General features: G+C 41.9%; 1 protein-coding gene across 2 annotated transcripts; it reads right to left on the bottom strand.

Moving 5' to 3' along the window:
* Positions 1–300: 300 nt before the first annotated feature.
* On the bottom strand, positions 301–11,058 carry LOC311107528 (ras GTPase-activating protein-binding protein 1-like). 2 transcript variants are annotated; one of them, XM_084150031.1, is made up of 12 exons: positions 10,914–11,058; positions 7,714–7,830; positions 7,492–7,573; positions 7,073–7,246; positions 6,855–6,945; positions 6,285–6,369; positions 4,328–4,553; positions 3,900–4,001; positions 2,283–2,400; positions 1,799–1,927; positions 1,349–1,458; positions 301–1,067 (listed from the first exon to the last, which is right to left on the bottom strand). In XM_084150031.1, exons 2-12 carry the CDS (start codon positions 7,806–7,808, stop codon positions 825–827), a joined length of 1,455 nt encoding a protein of 484 aa, XP_084006157.1. In that variant the 5' UTR covers positions 7,809–7,830; positions 10,914–11,058; the 3' UTR covers positions 301–824. The 2 variants fall into 2 exon arrangements, with proteins under 2 accessions (XP_084006157.1, XP_084006156.1); XM_084150030.1 differs by having other exon boundaries at positions 311–1,067; positions 2,211–2,400.
* Between the last annotated feature and the right edge of the window lie 5,572 nt (positions 11,059–16,630).

Raw genomic sequence — 16,630 nt, 5'->3', positions numbered from 1 at the left:
CCGAAAGGTCGCTGGTTCTAATCCCCGAGCCAACCAGGTGAAAAATATGTCGATGTGCCCTTGAGCAAGGCACTTAACCCTAATTGCTCCTGTAAGTCACTCTGGATAAGAGTGCCTGCTAAAATTCCCATAATTTCCCCCAAAATAAATATTGGCAGTTTCCCGGACACAGATTAAACCTTGCACTAAAAAAAGAAAACTCAACAGATAATCTCCATGCTTTATAGTCCAGGAGTTGGCTTAATCTGTGTCCAGGAAACCAGCCCATAAAGATCAACTCAATGTATAGACTACAGAAGTCAGGTTTAAAACACTAAATCATGTTTATTCAGTTCTCTCATCAGCTGATTGGTCATGATGAAGTGCATCAGTGAAAAGGCAGACAGGATGTTACATGCTCGATAATAACCATTCACAAGCATGACTCAACTCCACAAATTTAAAATAAAACCATACTTGCATTTGACCTGAAAAGACAGTGGCGGCAATACACAGGACTGCCCAAGCAGTACATACACGTTCCTTTAAGAAACAGGGAGAGAACGCCAAAACCAAACTGGATTGTTCCAATTCAAGTAGTTAGTTTAGAGCCTTTTTTGACTTAGTTCAGGATGATGTGAAAGACCAGGAGAGAATTACAGATCATGTCAACGTCGGGAGAAAGGAGCGATGGATCACATTCCAGAATCCCAATGTAGAAAACTAAAAGCAGAGGGAGGGATGGAGAAGCCATCTTTGTTTTATAATACTCAAGAGTCGGGGCAACTGACAGCAGTAGTAAACTGGCACGGTAGTGGGACATCAGACCAACTTCAGAGTGACGTTCACTGACGAGGTCCCGTGTAGCGACCTCCCTCGCTGGGTCCAGTGCCTCGTCCAGAGCCAAAGCTGGGTTTCTGTGCCATGCCACCCCTGGTGGGGGGGCCCCTGGGCCCTCCTATCCTCTCTCTGGGCCCTCCAGGGCCACCTTGACCCCTGGGGCGGTTGTCACGCCGGTCCCCTTCCCGGGCAGAGCGAGTCTTCTTTTCCTCCACGTTCAGTCGGATGTCTCCTCGGAACTTAATGGGCTACAGATGAAAGAGGACTGTTAGTACATTCATTCATTGAAATTATCATAAACAGATGTAAAAATCACAGAGTGGGCTTTTAAAAGAGGATTGTGTCTGTACATGCATTAAGATAATTTTTGAATAACATTTACTGCTCCCAAATGGATATTTATGGGAATGTGAAGCACCCTTCTACCATCATTGAAATGGAGTCCAAGGCTTTACAAAATGGAGGCGAGTTCATCAAATCAGTAATTAAAACACTCAGACTTAACATATATGTTGAATATAATTATTACCCGGTTGCTTAGGATTTTCTGTACAGGTTCCGAATCGTCAAACACCACGAATCCAAAGTTGGGAAGCTTTCCTCCGCTGTTGATCCGTAGCTCAAGCACAGTACCATACTCTGTAGGAGGAACCAGTTCGTATTAAAATTACATATCAACTCTTTCAATCAATTACTTCAATCAGTTCCTGCAACGCATGTACCGTATTCTGTTACAGGGACGCAGATCATTTAACATTACAGATCAATGATTCTAATCAATTATTTCAAACCCTTTTACAGGTCATTGGGGGAATATGATCAATTAAGACTAAATCTGGCACTACTAAACCTCAGTCCTGTCAGAGTTATTGATTACCATGTACTGTCCCTGTTTAATCAATTATTTGCCAGTTGAAACCATACAAAGTAATTAAAATGCTTTTTTGCAGACCATTTTGAAATAGAATAAGTGACATACGTTGGAAAAACTCCTTGAGCTCTGCCTTGTCCACATCATGGGGGACGTTTCCTACAAAGAGCTGGTGAGCGTCTGGATACCTCACAACGCGGCCAACGTCCGACGACTCTCCCGGTTCTCCTTCCCTCACTGCAAACCAAGAGCAGACAGTCATGCTAAGAGCAGATGGATAGAGGCATGAGAGGGTCATGCTAACGCATCCACGTCTGATGTTTCCTCAGTGTATATGACGCCTATTCTTTAAAGAGGGCATTCAGAGTTCAGACTAACACAGACAGGTTTACATCCAACGTAGACTGCATACTGTAGCAAAACATTTTATTTTTTACAACGGAAAACTTAAATCTGTGTTCTTATTGGACGAGGTCAGGTAGTACCTCCCAGTTTCACTTCATTTCAAGACGTTTTCTACCTCCTGAACATGACCCAGCTGTCTGGTGGATGGTACTGGGTGTTGGGCGAGATGCTGTCTGGTGGATCGTACCTCCTGGTCTGGGTCCTCTGTTGACTGGTGGTGGGCCTGGCCTTGCTTCCCGTGGTCTCTGGTCTCCTCTCGGTTGTGTTCTCTGTGCTGCAGCTTCTGTTTTCACCTCCACCCTGGGCTAGAGCACAACACACAGAGAAACCAGGCTAGAGCACAACACACAGAGAAACCAGGCTAGAGCACAACACACAGAGAAACCAGGCTAGAGCACAACACACAGAGAAACCAGGCTAGAGCACAACACACAGAGAAACCAGGCTAGAGCAGCAAGACAACACACTCAAAACTCCAGGCTAAATCACCTGTTGATTGTGTTCGTTGCCCTTTAAGAGGAACGTTGATTAAAAGGCCACCAAATGTAAGTGTTTCTGATACCTAATCATTAATATAGTACGTGTGGTCTTTCAACTGGTAGGATACATGCTAGATATGTAATAAGTGATTTTATCCCCCTTAGTAATCAATATACACTGCTCAAAAAGATAAAGGGAACACTTAAACAACACAATGTAACTCCAAGTCAATCACACTTCTGTGAAATCAAACTGTCCACTTAGGAAGCAACACTGATTGACAATACATTTCGCATGCTGTTGTGCAAATGGAATAGACAACAGGTGGAAATTATAGGCAATTAGCAAGACACCCCCAATAAAGGACTAGTTTTGCAGGTGGTGACCACAGACCACTTCTCAGTTCCTATGCTTCCTGGCTGATGTTTTGGTCACTTTTGAATGCTGGCGGTGCTTTACCTCTAGTGGTAGCATGAGACGGAGTCTACAACCCACACAAGTGGCTCAGGTAGTGCAGCTCATCCAGGATGGCACATCAATGCGAGCTGTGGCAAGAAGGTTTGCTGTGTCTGTCAGCGTAGTGGCCAGAGCATGGAGGCGCTACCAGGAGACAGGCCAGTACATCAGGAGACGTGGAGGAGGCCGTAGGAGGGCAACAACCCAGCAGCAGGACTTCTACTTTGTGCAAGGAGGAGCAGGAGGAGCACTGCCAGAGCCCTGCAAAATGACCTCCAGCAGGCCACAAATGTGCATGTGTCTGCTCAAACGGTCAGAAACAGACTCCATGAGGGTGGTATGAGGGCCCGACGTCCACAGGTGGGGGTTGTGCTTACTGCCCAACACCGTGCAGGACGTTTGGCATTTGCCAGAGAACACCAAGATTGGCAAATTCGCCACTTGTTTTAAGGACATTACATCAAAGTTGGATCAGCCTGTAGTGTGGTTTTCCACTTTAATTTTGAGGGTGACTCCAAATCCAGACCTCCATGGGTTGATACATTTGATTTCCATTGATAATTTTTGTGTGATTTTGTTGTCAGCACATTCAACTATGTAAAGAAAAAAGTATTTAATAAGATTATTTCATTCATTCAGATCTAGGATGTGTTATTTTAGTGTTCCCTTAATTTTTTTGAGCAGTGTAGTATGAAGTCTTTCAAAAATGGTAGGATACATGCTAGATATGTAATAGGTGATTTTATCCACCTTTAGTAATCAATATAGTATGTGTGGTTGTTTCTTCTACAGGTATTTAATACATAAATGTTGGCTACAGGAGGAGTGTTTTTACATAGAGAAAAGTAACATTGTATGTTTAACGTACCGGTGCCGACGGGACTTTGACTACGTGAGGGGGGACGCCCGAGACAGGCACAGCTCCACTAGGGGGGAGGTTCTTACTGGTGACAGACGCCCAGGAGAAAGGCTGGAGGAGAGACGAAACTATGACGTTATTAAAACGAACGAGGTTTGGCAGCTGTACAAGGAAAGCCCTAGAAGCTGGGCAAACCTAATGAAGAACATCCAAGGGCAAAATAAAATAAACAACTACTATTGCTGAGAAATTATCTACAAAATTAGCTATCAAAGCTGATGGCGATACAACCAAAAATGGTTCTTAAACCAAAATGGAATAGCCAGAGATGTAGAAAGGTCACATATTGCGTTGTGACCTCTTGACAGTGGATAACCAGCTAAAAAAAAACACAGCATCCAGAGAGGAATAGACAGCCAGGTCACACATAGCCCTACCCGGTTATCTTCAGCGGCAGGTGCAGGGTCAGCAGTGGCGGAGGGCAGGGGTGAGGAGACCGGACACTTCTCTCCCTGCTCCTCTGTGGTGTGTTGTTGCTGCTGGGTCTCTGGCTCCATGTCCCGTTTTCCATCCACCACGTCTGGCTCCGGCTCCACCTCAGGTTCAGCCTCAGGCTCTGGGATTACAACCACCTCCTCCTCCTCTGGCCTCTTGGCCTCGGTGCTGAAATAGCCCAGACACACACATTTCTCATATTAACCCACGAGCATATTCTGGCCATAGACTTCTCATTAAGAAACAAATCATTCTAATTTGAGATTAGGAAAAGGAGAATATCCCTTGCAGCATGCTACCATCCATGTTACTGTAACACATATTCTAGTGAAAAGCATGAGCTGGCACATTCCCAAAACAGTTTTAGGTGCTGACAGAGAGTAAACTGTAGGCAAGAAAAACAAAGTTCCACACTAGATAAGTGGCAAGTAATGTATTGGGTAAACCACCAACGTTTCGGCATCACAGAAAAAGAAAAGCCGATAAATAAAATTGTTAACGGCCAAATTGTCTGGGAGAAGAAACAAAATAATGTTGATTATCAAAGTTCCCAGTGTGCCCGCCGAGACGGGATTCTTTCTCCAAAACAGTAAAGACGGCCTCAAGATCGCACCTTCCTGAGGACAAAGTAACAAGGCTGATGGGCATCGCAGGCTGCTTTAAAAGGAGTTGGACAGTTTTGATTTCCCAACACTTTGAGCAGGCCAAGGACCACCGCAAACGCAAGTATATTAGAGGCAAATTGCGTTGGTCAGGCCGGTCCTAGCAGTTCTGCTTCCCTAGGTAAGATCAACATGTCGCACGTTTCATGTATAGTTTCTATAAAGTTTTGGAATAGATTGATAGACTAGAGTAGAGTAATGATGTGTATAATTTGGTGCATGTCAGTTGAGCGTATTAGGTAGCCAACTGCCTATAGCAGGAAACGGAGTTGTTATCAATAATCCACGTATATCACACACACACGACCACACGAAATTACATATTATAATAAACATATTTCATTAACACCATCCAGTAGAACTGTAAACATATCAAATTTGATTGGACAACATCGGTTTTATAATTTCTTCATTTTGTGGCTGCCTAGTATTCCCCTTCATTTGCTGTGGTGCAGAATTGCGGCCCGGTCACGGCTAGAAGGGATCCAGTTTTTGTCAAATGAACGTCAAAAAGTTGCATTTTCGCTAACCCTAACCCTTTTCCTAACATTAACCTAATTCTCTAAACCTGCTGCGTAAGTTCTCCTAACCTGATACGAAAAGTCAAATCTGATGTTAATTTGACAATAGCTGGATCCCTTCTAGCCATGACCGGCTGGCCTTGGTGTTTGTAGACAGACATGTTTTGTTATTTAAAAATGTTAATGCCAAGGCTAAATCAAATGAGAAAGGCCTAGATTGTACTTGAAAACAGCTCTGTTGTGTTATTTATTAATAAAAAATGTTCATACAAATGGCCTACAGGACAGGTTAGCAACTTATATTTGGAGTTGTCTTTTAGTACTGTGTAGGTGACTTGTTCTTCAAGGCTAAATGTTTTTATTTTATTATATTCATTTAGGATATATAGCAGGGATGAAGACTCAACAATGTTTTGCTTTTTAATAAAACCTGTCATGTTGGATTAAGAGCATCGTTCTACTGTTTACATTCTGTTAAGATTAATGACAATAATCTAAATATGTGATTTTGAGCACCCTGGGTGGACGCCTCTCGCACTCCCTCTCTCATGAAGGGCATGTTTGCCACCATTCATGCTATAGTAATACATAATCAACATCGAGGATGAAGTGGAATAGGATTGCTGATGTAGCACTGTCAAAGCTGTACAAACATTTTTAATGAGAAAGTCAAGACTATGATGCTAAACTAAGAGAAGATGGATGCGTTTCCTTACCAGGGTGTCTGTTCGTAGAAGGCTGCAGCCTCTTCCTGGACCACCTCCGGTGAGGGTACTCTCTCCTCCATCTCCTCATCAGACTCTGAAACACCAAGAACATGAGTGAGTCCCAATTACAGCAGTTTCAGGGCTGAATCCAATACCTGTTAGATTTTAGTCATTTAGCAGATTTACATTTACGTCATTTAGCAGACGCTCTTATCCAGAGCGACTTACAGGAGCAATTAGGGTTAAGTGCCTTGCTCAAGGGCACAGACAGATTTTTCACCTAGTCGGCTGGGGGATTAGAACCAGCGACCTTTCGGTTACTGGCACAACGCTCTTAACCACTAAGCTACCTGCCGCCTCATGGTGCCACCAGATGCTGCTATACCCCTAAACAGTGAAGACCTATTATTAATAATAGTGTTGACCCATATGTAAGGTACTGTATGAGTAAAATGCACTGCAATGGAGTTCAATAAGAGCAACACCTCTAGCCATTATGTATTAGTCATGAGAAGTAAATTACATATGAAAGAAAACCAGCTAACCGTAAAGTAGCTTTCTAATCTGTAACATGCTCACCTTCAGGGGGTTCTGAGTCAGAATCCCCAAACACTTCGTCTTGGTAACGGAATACATCGTTGTGAACGTAGAACTTGTTTGCTACAGTGCCCTGAAACACCAATGTCATTGAGTTCAACACAATTAACCCTTTAGCTGAACTGGACACTAATACATAAATGAAAAAAAGTTTCAAGGACACATTTCCAATTTCCATCTATACAGTTGAAAGGACCTACCTCAGGGGCCAGCACGAATGTCTGCATGAATTTGCGCATGGGCTGCATGTCGTTGGACAGCTCCCCCATCACTTGCACCACAACGCCCTCCTTCAAGGTCGCATGGGCGTCCACATGTCTGATCTTGGTGTGGCAGTCACGGAAGTTCAGCGCCAACACTTTTTTATGGATCTCCTTTATACATAAAATAAAGACCTTGATGAAAATCTCAAACTTAAAATGTGTTAGCCTTGTTTCACAAAGCCTAACTGAAAATATATTACCCATCTTTAATAAGAACACACTGATAGAGGTATGCCATAAAATCATGTGGCTGTGTCGCATTGGATATTTTACAAAGTAAACGTATAATACTGCCTCACTAAGGTTTCATGAAGTATTGCAAATATAATTTAGGGAAATTGTATTGCAGTACTCACCGACTGTCCGTAGACTGATTCAACTGGTTTACCATTGTTGTCCAGACCTCCATGTACATAGGAGGAATTTTTCCCATAAAACCTCAAAACATAAACAAGTTTAAAATCAGTTACTTCTTCTCTTAGTAGTAGAGGCATAGATCGCCCACTAATATTTGAAAGCAGATCATCATGGAATAGATACTGTTTGGGAAGAATGTTCTAGTAGTGTACTGGCTTTACCTGTGCAGGTAGTCGGGTGCTTGGTTGAGTAGTGTGTAGTACTGTCGGACAAACTCCCGCCCGACGAGCTGGGCACTTGGCTTCTCCATCACCATTTCTTTGGTCAGCAGGAGAGAACTGCAACAGGGACAAGAAGGTGTGGTTGTCATGGTGTGGATCATTGACTGGATGTGGATACTGGAGTCTGATCTGCACCTGTTCTGGTCACCATCCGTTTCTGTTCTGTCTGACAAACCCGGCAAGCCATATCTCCCAGCTATTTATTTTGCAAATCATGGCGACAAGTACCATTAGCGCTAACGTTATAGGAGGCTGTGCAACATCAGAAATAATTTGCATTCCAGCTAGTCTGTGGATAACTAGCTAGCTAGAAATCTAGTCAATTCAACCAATAATAGGTTTCAGTTCATAGTATGAAATTCAGTGTGTATAGACTGCTTTTTGGGTCTTTGAGTGTCAAAAAAGATACACGTCAAATAACACTATTTGACGCGTCAAATAACACTATTTGACGCGTCAAATAAGTTTGTTGACCAATCAGGACCTGAATATGACCGCACGTCACATAACAATTTAACACCTTTATTAAATTTTTACGTAGTTATTACACATTGGATTACACCATCACTCGTAGGTCATATGTTGCAACGATTCATCGATACGTATGCTATGATGCTGGTAAAGTTGTCTCTCGCACCTGCCCTCCCCCAAGCTCTGGACAGTGCTGGTCATAATTTTTTTTGCTGATGGATGCAAACAATGTTCTCCCCCAAAAACGACAATCTGTTTTAGTAGCTATAGTTAGCTAGCCAACTATCTTGCTAGGTGTCATCATTTAAACTACCCCTAATTTATAAAACTGTTCTTATTTGATTAATGGTGGTCGGACACACCTATGTGAAGCTAGCCACAATAAGGATAAGCCACAATAGTGGAATTTGCGGATAGCCTTCGAAATAAAATAATGTCATTGACAGTGATGCAAACTAATACAAATAATGGATTTTATGCCATGGATCATGCTAAACGATGTTGGAATGTTATATAAATTCAACAAAATAATTAGTTAATTTGACAAATCCGTTGAAATCACACTGGATGTATTAGACTTCAGAATTGCATTGGGGGCATACTTATTTTACTGTACAGCCATACTTATGGATCATTGACATGGAGTATCAGTCTATTCTGTGAAACCCAGAGAACATTAGCGTCGTAGCTCTTATTGCGGGACTCTGAAACCACTGTGAATTGAGCCACATTTGTTGTACCAGTCAACCTACTATGTGTATTGAACCCTATTCCAGAGGAAAAACAATACAACCTGGAATTTTGGGAGTCTGATGACTGAGGAGGACGTTGGAAAAAAAAGCACTTGGGTACTGAGTAGACTGATACCCAACTTCATTGGATCGCCAATCCTTAGGTAAGGCTGTACAGTGCAATATGAATCTCAATACGCACAATAGGCTGAATGGAGAGGTGATTTCACAGTCCCGCGATAAGAGCTACAACGCTAATATGTGTAAACTCTTCACAGTTGTGTTCTGTGGGTGTCACCGAGTAGACTGATACCCCATTTCATTGCTCCACATTCCAACCTTGTTTAACATTATCTAGTCTCAATATTGCATGATTCCACCAATTGTAACCTTCTGCGTCACTTTCAAAGAGGAACTTTTATTTTGAAGGCGAACCGCAAACGCCACTATTGTGGCTAATCCTTATTGTGGCTAAATTCACAACACATAACCCGGTCCGGTCAAGAATCACCACAGATTAAGTTTACTGGCTGTTTATAACGTTAATTTGGGCAACAGGGTTAATTGCTGGCTAGATAGTTATTTTCATGAACTGAAGTTCAATTTCAAGTGGTTACCTAGCTAATACTTACTCACATGGATTCCTAAATCATTGCTAAGAATATTGAAAATGACTGCAGTTTATATTGGTCATTGTGTTCTCAGGCTTGTTGCATTGGTGCTAGCGAGGTAACGTTACCAAGCTAAATCTAGCTAGTTACCCACCCCAGAAGTTGCTAATAAAATCTGTATCAAATATATTTTCAAACATTTATGATCCTGCTCGTTTGATCCGGTGGTATTGTAAGCACATCGTTCTGTGGCCGGTGTGTGCTTGTTGCAGACTTTTTTGTTCAGCTTTGACAGTGCTACTGATCCTAGTGGTGGCGCTTGGCTTGCACGTCCAAATTCAGCACACACAACATTCTATAATAGGATTGTATTATTTGACGTGTCAAATTAAAAGTTTAATTTGTTGAAATAGTGTTATATGACGTGTATCTTTTTTTTCCCACACGCAAAGACCCAAACGGCGTTCCATATTTGTGTGAGACAAATGGGTCGCCCAGACACACCCAGCTAAACTGGTTAGCTAACGTTAGTTAGCTTCTGAGCTGTGCTTCTATGGTCTTTGCCTAGAAAGGCCGAGTTGCAACACCGGTCACGCCATGGATAGAATACAAAAAAAAAAGTACCGAAATGTGACGATTTTGGCCTGCAAAAAGGCATGCCAGTTGTGTAGCTGGCCAGACAACAATATCCTATTACCTAATCAACTCTGCTAGTTGGAACTAGTTAGCTAATTACGATAAAAAAAAAAAAAAAGTATAACCAGGTATAACCAACACGTGCGGCAAATACAATGCTGGCTAACTAGCTAATTTCCTAGGCTAGCCATGGCTATTTTCCGTTCAGAGTTTATTTGGCGAGCTAACGTGTTACCTAATGTAGCAGACTAAACAGCAGTCAACTGTTAATCTTCGACATCAAACTGATATTATCGTAAACATTTAAACCAAGAGGCGTTGGTAAGACAGACAAACATCGCTAACTGGGCAACCATGGCTCGCTAGCCATTCCAGCTAGTTAGCTAAAGCCATTCTTTCAACCACCCCATCGGATTAGCTGACAATTTCGACAGTCCACTCAGGCATTGACTGACTGGTTTAACCCACGGCATCCAATTCAATAGCATTCGTGGCACATCAAACATTGAATAAATTAAGGCAAGAATGTCCTAACTAGCTAGGTGACGTTAACTGGCTAGCTAGCACAACTCCAAGAAGGACTTTAGCTTTATCATGCGAACTTGCGTTAGCATCAAACAACACCGTAAGATTACGAATATTACAGCAGCGGATATTTATTCAATAACTCCAAACAGGGTATTGTACTTACCAGGAGGCAATTGTTAAAACTGTTTATTTAAAAAAAAATGTGATTTCACTGAATCACCTCCGCTCTACCAGGCGGTAGCTAGACAGATTGTTCTAACAGGGCAGCGCACAACGTGTTCCGCTGCTCTTTCACCGGTCTGAAATGTGGGAAATGGACAACCTACCATGAATTTACACTCTAGACGCATGAACCAATGAATTTACGGTGAGAGGAAATATGTCACCAATCAAATGTATGTACTCTGAGATGTTTAGTGTACAACCAATCGTTGTGGAGTATGTGTAGACCTGTCATTCTAAATGTAGCCAATAGAAAGACGAGTGTGGTGGATTCCCGATCATGGCTATGGTTGGTTAATATCTTTACAGAGCGGCACACGCTGGATCATGCCCCGGTCGAAATTGATGGGGGTGTTTTTCTCTGCACTTGGTTTAGCTCTCCCAGCACACATTTTTTATTTATTTATTGGGTGATGTGGATTTAAGATACTGTTTGAAGAGGTATGGTTTCAGATGTTTTCGGAGGATGGGCAGGGAGCATGAACCTGCAGGAGCGAGTTTGATGTTTGCAGAGAACAACAGGGCTAGTTGCATCGGTGCTAGCTAGGTAACGTTACAAAGCTAAAGCTAGCTAGTTACCCCAGAAGTTGCTAATAACATCTGTATCAAAGATATTTGCAAACATGTATGATCCTGCTCGTTTGATCCTGACCTTATTTGAAATGCGCACACAGACGTTTTCCCATTCGGTCGATCAAATAATGCCTTATTACCAACGTGGTATTGTAAACACATCGTTCTGTGGCCGGTGTGTGCTTGTTGCAGACTTTTTTGATTCAGCTTTGACAGTGCTACTGATCGTAGTGGTGGCGCTTGGCTTGCACGTCCAAATTCAGCACACACAACATTCTATAATAGGATTGTATTATTTGACGTGTCAAATTAAAAGCGAGCTAACGTGTTGCCTAATGTAGCAGACTAAACAGCAGTCTACTGTTAGTCTTCCACATCAAACTGATATTATCGTAAACATTTAAACAAAGAGGCGTTGGTAAGACAAACAAACATTGCTAACTGGGCAACCATGGCTCGCTAGCCATTCCAGCTAGTTAGCTAAAGCCATTCTTTCAACCACTCCATCGGATTAGTTGACAATTTCCACAGTCCACTCGGGCATTGACTGACTGGTTTAACCCACGGCATCCAATTCACTCTGGGAGTGGGACATCGTGGCGTTGTCGATCGTGATGGAAACGTCTTGGAGTGGGCAGGCCTTTCCCAGGAGAAAGAGCAGCTCCGTTTTGTTGAGGTTGAGCTTGAGGTGGTGGGCTGACATCCAAGCTGAGATATCTGCCAGGCATGCAGAGATGTGTGTTGCCACCTGGGCATAGCCGTGGGAAGTAGGGGTGCTGACGGTGGTGCAGCACCCCCTGAAAAATCAGATGATATATTTTTTTAGCATAAACATTTTTGAAAAAATTACAAAATAGATATATTTTTGCACAAAAGTAGTGCGCTGGGCCTTTAATAGTCCTAAATTAGTAGACCTAAATGGCAGTCTGCAGCGCCAGCACCGGAAAGAAAAGATTTGTACAAGATTTGGGAAGGAGAAAAGTAGTTGAGTGTCATCCGCATAGCAATGATAGGAGAGACCATGTGAGGATATGACGGAGCCTATAGGTGTATAGAGAGAAGAGGAGAGGGCCTAGAAACTAGCCCTTGGGGACACCAGTAGTGAGAGAACGTGGTGCAGACACAGATCCTCTCTACATCACCTGGTAGGAGAGACCTGCCAGGTAGGATGCAATCCAAGAGTGTGTAGAGCCTGGGACGCCCAGAACTGACAGGGTAGAGAGGAGGAACTGATGGATCACGGTGTCGAAGGAAGCGGCTAGATCAAGGAGGATGAGAACCGAGGAGATAAGTCAGCTTTGGCAGTGCAGAGAGCCCTCTGTGACCCAGAGAAGACCAGTCTCTTCAATATTCACATCAATATATGAAAAGCAAAACACAATCATAGAAAACAAACACATTCTAAAGGAAAAAGGTCCTCAATCAGCCTTTTGAATTGCGCTAGAGGCACCAAGTCATCCAATTTTAGAGAGCCTTGGAGATTATTCTACAAGTAGGTGCAAAAAAACTATCTCATACGTCTGTAACAATGAAGTAAGGTACAGTGGAAGTTTATGCAGGAGGGCTTTATAAACAAAAAGAGTGCAATGGATCGATCTACGAGACTTCAAAGAGGGCCAGCCTACTTTCTGATAAGGAATGCAGTGATGTGTCCTGAACCCATCCAGTCATTGACTGAACCCATCACCCGTAATGAAGCGTAGTGCGCTAAGATAAACTGCGTCCAATGGCTTCAACACAGTGGCAGCTTCACCTGGTGGGCAGCGTTCTCTTTCAGCGCCAATGGAATGAACCCAAAACTGAAACTTTTGTGCCCAACAGGTGCGACAGGTGAGTTAAATCAAGCGTACCTATAAATTCTAGAGAAGTTATGCATTCATCCACTGGGAGGCGACACAAATCCACCCAGACCTCTTCGTGTCACATGGCGTCTGGACTGAACTGTAGCCAGTTGGGGTTATTCTCAATCCCTAATTGCATGATTATGAATTTGTGTTCATCTGATGGTTGACCAGTCATATGGAACCTTATTTTATGAGAACTTTTGCCCAATGTCATCCTCCCTCCATTCTTTTAACTGTCATGATCTAATTCTTGAAGATATTACATTTTGCAAAAACTTAATGGGTTGGGTTCAAAACGTAGAATTTTTCAATTTAAATTCTTATACAAAATTCTTGTTATATATATATTGGGGATACAACCTTCCCAGCTCTGCAGATTTTGCTGCGAAGATACAGAATCATTGGATCATTTATTTTGGTACCTTCCCTATGTAGCTTGTTTTTGGTCACAGGTCCAGGAATGGCTGAAGAATTGCAATATTTACCTGGAGCTAACTCTGCAGACAGCACTACTGGGGGATTTGAAAAGTTATAGTTAATCGATCAATAATATAATAATACTTTTAGCAAAAAAAGATATACTTAATTTACAATCTGTAGAAACTATGAGAATAGAAAGGTTCAGAACTTTTGTGAAACTTCACAGTACAGTTGAAAAATATATGGCAAATAGAAATCCAATATGGATGGTGTTAAGAGATAGATGGGAGGGGTTGAGTGGAGCTGAAGGGTGGGACTAATAACAACAAGATAACTCATGTAAAATATACTGTGTCCATGAAATGTATATATGTTCAGAACTTTTGTGAAACAGCACAGTTAAAAAAATATATGGCAAATAAAAATCAAACTGGATGGACATCAGAAATAGATGGGAGAGGTTGAGGGTAGAGGAAGGACTGAAAACAAATAAAATATAACTACTGTAAAATAGATTGTGTTCGTAAAATGTATATAGTATGTATAAGATGGAAGTAGAAGCCTAAGTGTTGTTGTTCATTAGTTTACTCCAATTAGGGGAGGGATGGTAGGGTTAGGGGAAAATAATAAAGGAAAATATAGATTTTAGCTTGTGAGGTGTGGAAACACTGTTGCTTTGATGTATTTTGTTTTGTTGCTTTTTGTGCTATTGCTCTGTCTGCGTGCTACGTGTTGCTTGTTCTGTGTTGCTCTGTCTGCGTGCTACGTGTTGCTTGTTCTGTGTTGCTCTGTCTGCGTGCTACGTGTTGCTTGTTCTGTGTTGCTCTGTCTGCGTGCTACGTGTTGCTTGTTCTGTGTTGCTCTGTCTGCGTGCTACGTGTTGCTTGTTCTGTGTTGCTCTGTCTGCGTGCTACGTGTTGCTTGTTCTGTGTTGCTATGCCTGCGTGCTACGTGTTGCTTGTTCTGTGTTGCTCTGCCTGCGTGCTACGTGTTGCTTGTTCTGTGTTGCTCTGCATGTTGCTCACTGCTCATTGTTTGTCTGTATTGTAATAGTTTTTAATAACCTGCCCAGGGACTGTGGTTGAAAATTAGCCGGCTAGCTAAAACCGGCACTTTTACTGAAACATTGATTAATGTGCGCTGTCCCTGTAAAAATAAACTCAACTCAAATATATATACTACCGGTCAAAAGTTTTAGAACACCTACTCATTCAATGGTTTTTCTTATTTTTTAAAACTATTTTCTACATTTTAGAATAAAAGTGAAGACATCAAAACTCTGAAATAACACATGGAATCATGTAGTAACCAAATTGAGATGGTTTGGGATGAGTCAGATCGCAGGGTGAAGGAAAAGCAGCCAACAAGTGCTCAGCATATATGGGAACTCCTTCAAGACTGTTGGAAAAGCATTCCAGGTGAAACTGGTTGAGAGAATGCCAAGAGTGTGCAAAGCTGTCATCAAGGCAAAGGGAGGCTATTTGAAGAATCTTGATTTGTGTAACACTTTTTTGGTCACTACATGATTCCATATGTGTTATTCCCCCCCCCCCCCCCCCCCCCCCCAAAAAAAAAATACAAACAAACAAATAATAATAAAAACAATAAAAACAACTTTATGGGTTGGGTTATTAGTGGTTGGGTTATTGGTGCATCCTGTGAATGATCAGTATCTCACTAGAACGATGCAATTGATCTCTGGTCGATTCAACATTGAACATCATGATAAAGGTGAACACATTTTCTTCTAGTAAGATAAATCAAGAATATGCCAAAGCATTTATTTAATTCACATTGTTTATCCCCCCCAAAAACTGTGGGAATTGTTATCAATAATATAATCGTTTTCAACTCTTATTTCCACCGTTTGTCTTGGAGAGAAGGGAGGACATTTTCCCCTTGTGGAAGAAGGGGCGGTGCCTCTGGCTGAGCCTTTGTGGACGAGGCTCGACAGTTGTTCAAGAGTCCCTGCCCTTCTGTACTGTCTGGCTGAACGGGTGGAGATGGTAACAGGGTGCTCTAGTAATGCCCTATAGGCTTCTCCATTCCTCCGACTCCCATGGGACCTTTCTTAGATTCTACAGAGAGGAAACTCTGAGCTTGTTCTAGTTTTTGACCAAATATGGAAATATGGTAATTTTATCTTTTTTTTTTTTTTAGAGGATACATTAAATTAATGTCTCTGAAATTTAGAGATGATTATACAAAACGAAACTAGCCTTGTCCTGGCAAATCTATTCTTCTGGGTTCATTGGGACAGGGTGTCCAGTTGGTTTTTACAAAGACGATGAAATTCAATGGTACAGTATTTTTCTCATAAGTCATTGCATGTGTGCCACAGAAGCACACTGGACTTTTTAACCGCATGGGGTTATTGGTCTCATAAAGAAGTTATTATATATGGTGGCTTCAAGCATATGCAAAGTGCTGGTTTGAACTTTTAAAATAGACTCTTAAATATAGGGTTAGAAAACTTTTGCATTCTGGTATACCAATGTTTTGACAAAACATACTGGATTCAAGGGTCAGGACTACACTCTGGGATTCTGAAATGAGATGATGAGTCATCACAGGATGTTGAGATGTGTACTGAGCCTGTACTCATAAGACTAAGGCGTAGCCTACAATGCAGTACGGAACACCTTGTACTGCAACTGTACGTGGCATTTATTTTAGGGCAAGGTGATTTCTTAAAAATTTCATTTAATTGATACTTCATGATGATGTACTTCATATCTGTAATATGGACGCTTTAGAGGTAGTTTTTCAAAACTACCGTGTAAAGACAACTAATTTAATGTCCCATGAAATGTTCTAGTCA

The sequence above is a fragment of the Coregonus lavaretus genome, assembly GCF_964263955.1.
Source record: "Coregonus lavaretus genome assembly, chromosome: 32".
NCBI lineage: Eukaryota > Metazoa > Chordata > Actinopteri > Salmoniformes > Salmonidae > Coregonus > Coregonus lavaretus.
The sequence above is the reverse complement of the archived record's forward strand: the minus strand, read 5'-3'. Positions and strand labels throughout refer to the sequence as shown.

Coding starts and splice junctions, on each gene's coding strand:
- LOC311107528 (XM_084150030.1), bottom strand. CDS start 7,808: ATGGTGATGGAGAAGCCAAGTGCCCAGCTCGTCGGGCGGGAGTTTGTC. Junction 1,459..1,798: donor GCTCAAGGAGTTTTTCCAAC/GTATGTCACTTA, acceptor TTCCTCCTACAG/AGTATGGTACTGTGCTTGAG. Junction 1,068..1,348: donor AGAAAATCCTAAGCAACCGG/GTAATAATTATA, acceptor TTTCATCTGTAG/CCCATTAAGTTCCGAGGAGA.